Source organism: Lottia gigantea, assembly GCF_000327385.1.
Source record: "Lottia gigantea unplaced genomic scaffold LOTGIsca_33, whole genome shotgun sequence".
In the NCBI taxonomy this organism is placed as follows: Eukaryota; Metazoa; Mollusca; class Gastropoda; family Lottiidae; genus Lottia; species Lottia gigantea.
In genome coordinates, this window is record NW_008709110.1 from 567,745 (window position 1) to 578,585 (window position 10,841).

The 10,841-nt window shown below is 29.2% G+C and overlaps 1 protein-coding gene across 1 annotated transcript; it reads left to right on the plus strand.

The window, feature by feature from the left end:
* Positions 1-7,107: 7,107 nt before the first annotated feature.
* Positions 7,108-10,841, plus strand: LOTGIDRAFT_232892 (hypothetical protein). The gene is made up of 7 exons (XM_009058190.1): positions 7,108-7,362; positions 7,516-7,995; positions 8,293-8,447; positions 8,673-8,908; positions 9,105-9,254; positions 9,465-9,840; positions 9,985-10,841. Exons 1-7 carry the CDS (start codon positions 7,217-7,219, stop codon positions 10,254-10,256), a joined length of 1,815 nt encoding a protein of 604 aa, XP_009056438.1. The 5' UTR covers positions 7,108-7,216; the 3' UTR covers positions 10,257-10,841.

Genomic DNA, 10,841 nt, shown 5'->3' on the forward strand with positions numbered 1-10,841 from the left:
TATTTATCACTGAAATATTTTAAGCCTTTTTGGACTCTGTACCATTTTGGGTTCAGAAACAAGAAGCATAAATACTTAACATTCCCTCTCTTCCTAATGGTTGCTAGATGCAGAAAATAGGATGTAAAACTCCATTCATTCCATTTTCCGATGGATGCAGTACTTTCAAAACTGATCATAGGATCTTTCCACATTATTTGTCATTAGAACAAAATGTTCTGCTTGGTACAGATATAAATGAAGGCTATTAATAATCGTGTGTTGTAGAAATATGTCAGTGTGGAGTATATATGAGATACGTGTAGCTGTTTATACATTACAAGTTGTACCTGGTACAGGACCTTATTCTCATATTATTACAGTTAGAACATTGGAAACAGGTAATGTTCTTTAATTTTAGCAGTTCTTGTTCTTCATAATTATTCATTTACAATAATATATATTCTGCTTGTTTGCTCTGGCGAAAAGCACAAATTTTTTTTAACCCTTATGCCTGATGTGATACTCCTCTAGGACAGCAAGTATCAATCAATGGTGATTTTGCTCTTTTTTATAAAAAAAATGTATGTTGTTTAGAAGTATTTGATTTGACATCTTATGCTATTATATATTAATTTGAAAACAGTTCCAGGTTCTGTAACTGGTATTAAATCAGTTATAAGTAATAGTAGTATAGAGTTGTCATGGTTACCACCTGATAAACCAAATGGTCAAATCTTGTATTATATCATACAATATTCATTCCATAATAATACAGGTAGGTGTATTATACAAACTGATTTCATGTCCAAAACATTATTCTGTTCATAAACCTTTGCATTCAAGTAAAAGGAATAATGTCCTTTGACTTATTAAATGTTTGTATATTATTATTACAGATCTAAAGGAAAGGAGGGTAGAAGTAAATGTAACTAGATATACTATAGGTGATATAGTACCAGACAGTCAATATAATATATCTATTATAACTGTAAATACAGCTGGTAACTCAGTATCTATTAACTATACTGTATATACTTGTAAGTTTTTCATCTTTTATATATAGTTTGGTTTAAACTTGGTTTGGAATTTTGTTGATTCCATGTGATTTATTTGAATAAAAAATGTAGGCATATTAGTTTAAAATGACTATATATTAACTTTTTATTTCAGTACCAGTTCATGACGACAGTGATGATGATAATGCTGATATTGTAGACTCAATGACCACCACTGATACAATAGGTGTTAGTAGTAATCGTCAAGTAACTGATGGTGATGATAATGATGGTAAATCAATGAAGAATCTGGCAGTGATAGTGGGTGGTGGTCTTACAGCTGGTATATTTGTTCTGTTTATCATAATACTCATTATTTATAAATGTGTTAAAAAGAGAAGATCTGAAAGAGAGAACTATGGTAAGTAAATGTGGACTTCATTATTTGCAGTTTCCAGAAATCCCTGCCAGGTTCATTTGGAGCAACTGATAGTATATATGAACAAATGTCTAAGATGTTATCAAAGTTAGATATCTTCAAGAAGGTTTTGACCTCCTTCTGAATGACCACTCATTTCCATTATAAACTTTATCAATATTGTTCCTGATAGATCACATTAATTAATTTGGAGTTTATTGATGTCCACAATGTAGTATGTTGAGTTTTAAAATTTCATCATACCTACACTCATGTTAATGTTAAGAATTGTTCTAGATGTGTTCTGTGATGGACATTACTTGTATGCAGTATCATATCATCATACTAATATTTTATATCAATATATATATGCCCATCATTTAAGGAATAATTTAAGTTTTCTAGTTTTGCTTGAAAGTTGAACATAATAATTTGATTACCTATTTGTTATTGAATACTCTGTTCTAATGTATGCTTTAATCTATATACATGTATCATCTTTTATCTATGTTGTAAAACATTCAAATTTTCTTACTTCTGGCAGCCTATAGAGCATATTTCAATACAGGATTTGTACAAGCGGTATGTATATTGTAGGAAATGATGTCAACTAGGACAAACCATTCTTCAGCATGAATAGATTCACTCTATGTTTTGTTTAGGGTTTCATTTCTGGTTTTCCATCTTATTTGTACCACATTTTTGAATTTTTTTTAATTACTTATTTGAATGACAGCCATTTTGCATCTTGAACAAAAAAGTACTCTCAGGTTAGATGGAATCATTATATAGTAATTTGATTCATAAATGGCCAGATTATTGGTTTTGTAAAATTGGTCCATCGCTGCTTGGTTGTATTTCCAAAACAACGCATTTTTGATTCCATATTCCTTAGTAAAGTTTACACTGTTGAGTTTTGTTGTTTAATTATCGATGTTTTTCTTATCTGTTGTCATTTGAGATTCGTTCTCGGTTCATTTGGTCAGGTTTTTGTATTTTTTTGCCAACACATTTTATTTTTAGATCGAATGGATGTTTTTAAAAATTATATTTCATCATATCTCATCAACATACATGTATAATGAATTCTTAGTTTTACTTTCCATATTTATATTTACCATTGTATATTATACTCATGAGCATCAATATAGCCTCAATGTCTCAATTTCATCGTTTATTTATTTTTTTCAGTAATTACATCAAGCTTTAAATCAAAAAGATTTTCATCTTTAACTGAAAGGTACTAGTATTATTTATTGAAATTATGCAATAATACATTCACATATATAAACTTTGACTTTATTGTGCAGCATTTTTTATACAAATTCAGGCATGATCTTTGGTATGTTTTACTGAATATGACAATATATGAAAAACTACATTGAGGGTTTATTTAATTTTGCCAAAGTTTTTCTGGTAATACTTCTATATGAAATAATTTTCCAGAGATGACAGTATTAATCCAACAGTCAACACACAAACAAGAGAAAGTTATGATCCACAGCAGTCATCTAGCTATAGTAGCAATGTTTTACCACATTCACAACAATCATACCAATATCAATACCAGGTATATCACAATATATCTTTATTATAAAATAATGATACCACAATCTCAATAATCATACCAAAAACAGCATTAGTTATGTATTAATATATCTTTTTCATATTAATCTATTTCTAAGGCAAATTACAGGATTCATTTGAATAAATGTTGGATTACTATGTTTTTAGATAACTGGTGTAGTGAATGAAACAGACAGTAATATAGTAAATAATAAATCACCTAATCAGCTGACTAGAACTGTTAGTTTGCATGAATCAACCACTACAGGTATGATAATGATAATTTGTTACAGGGAACAAGATCAGCTAGAAATTTCACCAATTCAGTAATTATAGTCTTTTAATCAAGAAATATAAATTAGGAGCTCCATTCTCTTTTTCATTGCCTTAACATGAAACTATTGAATGAAATTGATTGTCAACGGATATGAAATTTGATATACTTGCAATCACATGCAAAAGCACTTAAAGATCATACTGATTCTGACTTTTGTAAACCATTGGAACATGAAGCACTAATGTCTATAGTAGGATTTAAGGAACTATATTTTATTTATAATGTATTTTAGGTCTGGATAATCCTAACTATTTAGAAGATGAAGTATTTGCTGCTACATTACCTCGTCCTCATTCATCACCTATTATGTCCTCAGAGGAATTATATGCAAAGGTACATAACTTGTTTTATATCTGAATTCATATTTTATGCCCTTACCTATTTCTAAATTTGTGTGAGTCACAACTCTCTGGTTGATTGGCTGAAAAATGGGAATCTTTTTATGAAAGTTATTGAAGATATTAATTACATGGCTGTAAATTCATTGTTATAATTTTATATTTTAAGATGGGTGATAAGTTAAAGAAGAATCGAATGAAAAGTGGAAGTGCAGCAGCTATTGCTAGATTAAAAAATAGTTCATTAAGTATTTCTAGTAATGATACTGAATCATTAGTTAATAATGATTCTGTAGTAATTTACAATGAAAGAACAGTATTATGATCTAATGTCTCATGAATTGTAAAAGATGAATTTATAGAATGATAGTTGAATAAACAGAATGATGTGATATGCAGAGTTGAATGTCAATTTTAAATTTCCTGAACAAGACACTCTCATTTCACTAATTCACAAGTTTCATTTCATTGGAATTATGTCAATCAGAACATTTCTGGTACCAGCATAATGATCCTCACCAATCAATGGAAACCTGCATAGGATCAACAAATAATTGTTCATCAATGGTCTCTAAAGACCTAGGGTATAATAATAGCTAGAATATCATCAAATATTTACAGAGCTTTAAAAATTTATCAATGCAACTTATACTATACTGTGTTTTACTGGTACTTAACTTACTGATATCTTGTTGTGTGTTGACTGGTATAGTCATAATGTAAATATTACTGTCAATAGACTCTTTTAAATAGGTGTATCTTTTATGAAGGCTTATTTTAGTAGGCTGCTTGAATAAATTAAACATCTTTATAGATCAAAATAGTAGTCAGTATTTTAATACTGAAAGTTATTAATAGTATAATTCAGAAAGTCTTAGCTAATGTTTAATTTTATAGTTAAAATTTTATCAAAAGAGTGCAATATAAGACTGTTGATTTGGCTGAATTTTCCACTGCAATATATTTTTGCACCACAATGTCATTATTACTCGAACATTTATTTACTGACTATGACTAATGAGGGGATTCCTGGAAATTAGTAGTTTGATAACATATACTGCTTAACTAATTAATTTAACTTTTTTCATTCCAAAAATGAATATTTATATTTATAGCGTTGACTATTAAATTGAATGATATCATCCGTATATATTTTGATGGTCCACTAAACTATTATTTATTAATATATTGTTATTTATTTATGAAATTTTTTGTTATATGAAGAATCAATCAGTATTTTTGTATATTTTTTTATGTCCTCAAAAAATAGGTTGATACATACCAATACTGCTTGAGAAAAATGGTCTTATTTATCATCAAATCAAATGATTAATTATCTTTATTTAAAGCACAAATCTATACTTTTCATTTCTTGAAATTGTCTGAAAATTATGTTAAAATGACATTGAAAATTATGATTTGACTAATTAAAGTTTTATTTTGTAATTCAAATTGATAAGTATTTAAATATATGTTTTTATGTTTATTTATACTATCTATGTCTCATTATTGAATGAATATTCATGAGCATTCAGTATTATGACTATGTTACTGAGATTTCTCATGTAAAATGTTTCATTTCAGTATTTAGATATATTATTTCAGTATTCAAAACCTGTGATAGGGTTTGTCGTGTATATATATATATATATATATATATAAGTTATAAACATTTTAGATATATAACTTAATTAATAACCCTTCATTACGATTAATTATACATGACTAAAATGAACACCAGAAATTAGTTAAAGCTATGATAAGCATTGGGCGAGTAATTATAAACAATGGTATAGAATTTTACATAATACCTGGAACAAAAAAGTATGTTGCTTATACGACTGCGATTAAATGAAATTTGTGTGAGTTATTTTAAATATGCAAATATTTTTATTTATAATGCTCTTAGTTAAGTTGCAAAAAATGGAGAATACTATTATTTAATATAACATATCAGATGTGTGCCATAATGTATATTGAGAATTTCAAGCTTTAAAGATAAACAACGACTTTCATAATCATTTAAGATTATAACAAATTTCTTTTTATTTTCTTAATTGTAGAAAATTGAAAGGTGCATTTGGAATATTCCCAAAAGTATTGTATATACATAACCAGTTAAAATCCCTATAAGCAGGATTAGAAAATGAACTTTTTGTACAAAAAAATGTATTCTTAACACTGATGGCAATTTGTTTAGAGGTAGATTAGAATTTTTGGGTGTCAACCCTTTGCATTAATTAAAGTCACCAGAATAGTGTAAAAAAGTTAACATAAAAAAAACATATTATATTATTCTCTTGTGAGCCTAGTGATATCAATAGTTAAAGCTTGTTTAGCTACAGCAGTAGAGCATATAATTATTTATTTATAACTTTATTGATAGAGTCAATTGTTACATGTATCATACACAACATATCTTTTTACATTCCACTATTTATTTAATAAACTTTTATTATTTTTAAACTTGTCTTTATTGAAGCAATGCATATTAATTTTGATTTAAAAACCTTTCATATAGAGAACAGCATTATTCTTGACATTGAATGTGATGTTTTTTTTCTCTCCCATAACAAGTTAAGCACTATTCGGTATATCACTATCAGAGGTGAACTGGATTTTGCATTTAACTACACCTACTTATCACTCGTCCATTAGCCATAAGTTCCCATGGACACTTGTGTCTTAATAAGGTTAGAGCTTTTTTCCTGAAATGGGAACTTCTTTTAAATTCTGGCCATAGACTCATAGAAATCATTATTGGACTTTTCCTTATTTCAAATCATTGCATCATTATGTTTGAGACCAGAGGGTAACAATCTAAATTTGCGTTGTTCACTTCAACAATGAACTTATTTATCCTGCAAATTTCATCAGAAAATCCTTCTGCTACGTATACTTTTAGACCAATCAAATCGTGCCTAATCATTAACTCAGCTAATCAGATTTCAACACGAATTCTGAACTATTTTATAAACCATAGTTTACAGCCTAAGAAATCATGTTCACTAAAATAAAGGAATCTTTAGAAAAGACTCATAAGCTACGGAATAGGACGAATAAATCCACAAAATATCTACGGAAAATCATTTCATAGTTCGAAGCCATCTATCTGACAGGTGAGCACATGGCTTTGTTATTGTTTTGATGTGACGTCAGTTAAAAAAACAGACTTTGATTGGTTAAAATATAGGTTAAAGATTCCCGTTCATATTTCAAAAACATTAATCGGAGCGAAAGATAATAAAATATGAATATTTTAGAAAGTTATTTAAAGAATTTCAGAATCAATTTTAACATAATAAAACGCAAATGCCAAAGTACTGTTTACACGTGACGTAATATTTGTAAACAAATGCACATGGCCAAAGAATGACAGTTCACGGGGAAAACCGGTAAAAATGAATGATGGAGAGTATGACCGATCATCCTTATTCTTATACGAATGCGTTCAATGTTGAATACGTTTTCATTTCAGTAAAGACAAAAAGTTACTATAAAGCCTACTACAGTTGATTGATATTATAAAAAGTCAATCAAGAATTTTACAAAATAAAACACAGTAGAGAGGACAGAAAACATGACCAGAAAGAAATATAATAAAGTCAAGATGATACTGATAATAAGTTGTTTATTGTTTATAACAACAACATCAGCTGTTAAACAAACAAATAAAGAAGATGAAGCACCTGTTATTGGAATTGATTTAGGCACAACTTATTCATGGTATGATTGATTTATATATTATGTAATAGCCTAGTAGATAACACTACAATTCCTGATGGTTTTATATTTCTTGAAACTGTCTGCTATAAACTTGTCATTTCAACATCAAATTTGTCACATAAGTTTCTAGTAATTAAACCATTCTATTTTCAGTGTTGGCATATTTACTAAAGGCCAAGTTGAAATTATTGCTAATGATCAGGGTAACAGAATTACACCATCTTATGTTGCTTTTACTGAAGAAGGTGAAAGATTGATTGGTGATGCTGCTAAAAATCAACTGACATCGAATCCAGAAAATACCATCTTTGATGTTAAACGATTAATTGGTAGAAACTGGGATGATCCTTCAGTTCAAAAAGATAAAAACTACTATCCCTTTAAAATAATCAACAAAAACAATAAACCACATATTGAAGTGACTATAAAAGGTGAAAAAAGGCTTTTCACTCCAGAAGAAATTTCTGCCATGGTTCTGGGGAAAATGAAGACTATTGCTGAGCAGTATGTAGGAAAGAATATCACCAAAGCAGTTGTTACTGTACCAGCTTATTTCAATGATGCTCAACGTCAAGCTACTAAAGATGCTGGTAAAATTGCTGGTTTGGAGATACTTAGAATAGTCAATGAGCCGTAAGTTTGTATTAATATACATGCTGGTATCTGTCTTCCAATTCAAATGTTCATCCATTCAAATTTTGTTAAGTAATAAACTCAACTTTTCATCTTCAGTCCTCTAGTCAAAAAACCATATCATTCTCCTGGGTGACTTTGATGGGGATTTTTTTCAAACTTCAAAATGTACCTATGTGTTGACTCAAAATCATTGATTATTTTTAATTTATTTTGTAAAACCGAATTGAGCAGAGAGTTGTCAAATGTTACTGATGTACATGTACTTCATAAATATACTTTTCTGTTTTGTTACAGTACAGCCGCATCTATAGCGTATGGTTTACATAAGAAAGATAGAGATTTTAATGTATTGGTGTATGATCTAGGAGGGGGAACATTTGATGTGTCAGCATTGACATTAGATCATCAAGTCTTTGAGGTTTTATCAACAAATGGTGATACACATTTAGGTAAGTTAGAACTAGTAAGAAGTTTCTCTTCGATTTTGTTGATTTCTGCTGAACAAGATGTGTCATATAAAAAGGTAACAGAAGGGAAGGCATATCACTTTGTGAAAGTAATTCTATTCAAATATACAAATGGAAGCGGGGCAGGTTTTCTAGTTTTACATTATTGCCCCAATTCACTTTTATGTTACAGTGTAAATTATTATCATGAATGTTTTGTCTATTTAGGTGGAGAAGATTTTGATCAGATGGTAATGGACCATTTCTTGAAATTGATTAAAAAGAAATATGGTAAAGATATAAGAAATAATGTACAGGCTGTACAGAAATTACGAAGAGAAGTAGAAAAAGCCAAGAGAACTTTATCATCCCAACATCAAGCTAGAATTGAAATTGAATCTTTATTTGATGGACAGGATATTTCAGAACCGTTGTCTAGAGCTAAATTTGAAGAATTGAATATGGTAAGAATTACTACAATATTAATGTTATAATTTGGCCAACAATAATTTTCAATTGCTTCTACAACCAAATCATCTCATTTTTGCTTCTTCCTACATAATTAATAGCCTTAATTAACATTGTCCTCTCAAAAGCAAAACATTTCAATACTGCCAACCCTTTCTTCAGTGTAGTAATTCACTGGTCTTTTATTATCAGGAATTATTCCGTTCCACATTAAAACCAGTTAAGATGGCACTCAAAGATGCAGAATTAACAGTAGATGATATAGAAGATATTATATTAGTTGGAGGATCAACTAGAATACCTAAAATACAACAGTTAGTTAAAGAATATTTTAATGGCAAGGTAAGAATCTATTCTTTTTCAAGTGAGCTTAAAGTTCATAAGTACAGTTGCAAAGTGACATTAGGATGCTGACCCAAACATATTGGAGTGACATTAATTATTACATCTTGTATGTTGGATATGACCTTTATTGTTAACTATTATAGGAGCTGTTGTCTGATATGATTTCACTCTAAGTTTTCTTTTAAATAAACAATTCTTTACTTTCAGGAACCAAATCGTGGTGTCAATCCTGATGAAGCTGTAGCTTATGGTGCTGCTGTACAGGCAGCTGCTTTATCTGGAGATCAGGATGTAGGTGATGGTTATGTAATATTAGATGTCAATCCTTTAACTCTTGGTATTGAAACAATGGGAGGTGTATTGACAACTTTAATCAAGAGAAATACACCTATACCTACTAGGAAATCTCAGATCTTTTCCACGGCAGCTGACAACCAACCTGTGGTCTCTATACAAATATTTGAAGGTGAAAGAGCCATGTCTAAAGATAATCATTTTTTGGGTAAATTTGACCTGACTGGGATTCCTGCTGCTCCTCGTGGTATACCTCAAATTGAAGTAACATTTGAAATTGATGTCAATGGTATTCTCAAAGTGACTGCAGAAGACAAGGGAACAGGACAGAAAAATAACATCAGAGTTAGTGAAAATCATTTGTCTGGTGAAGAAATAGAGAAAATATTACAAGAAGCTGAAAAATATTCAGAAGATGACAGACAATTTAAAGAAAAAATTGACATTAGAAATGATTTAGAAAACTCTGTGTATAGTATGTTAAATCAAATTAATGACAATGAATCCAAACTGAGCAAAGAGGATAAAGAATCTATACAGGAAGTCATTAACGCAAAAACAAAATGGTTGGAAGACAATCCATCAGCAAAAATAGATGATCTCAAACTGCAAAAACAAGAATTTGACAATGTTGTTCAACCAATTATTACTAAACTTTATCAAAACTCTGGTCCATCTTCATCTCATGATGAATCAGAGCTATAGAAAATATGAGAAACCTTATTCAATACTGTGATAACTTATAACCTTCCAATGTGTGCCTGGAGAGAGATGGTGTATATGAAAATATTTTATAAAGTGCAATAGTATTGTGAAAGTTTCTAAATAAAAGTATTAGTGAAAGATTTAAAAATCTATATGATAAAATTTGTTACATCTAAGTATTATGCTAAATCAAGTTAACTTTCATTGAACTTAGATAAGGGTAGATTTCATGTCATTAGGTCTACAGGCAAGTTCAGTAATCACTACCTACCTTACACTTCTATATAGTAACTTACATTTACAGTAATAGTAATCCATGTAAATATAGATATTTCTGTAGGCTTTTCATCAGTTTTTCATTTCTAGTGATTTAAATGCCATATTTTGTAATTTTGTGAGTATGTTCAATATATTTATTGAAAGTTTTTTTACAGCTTTGTACTGGAAAATCTGTAATAATGTATGTGAGTACAAAACACACATATTATTGCAATTACAATGTTGAAATTTGTCAATATTTTAAAATAATTGATTAGAATATTTCTAATAAATTCTTCAATCAGTTCTTAATTGAATTGGCTGAAT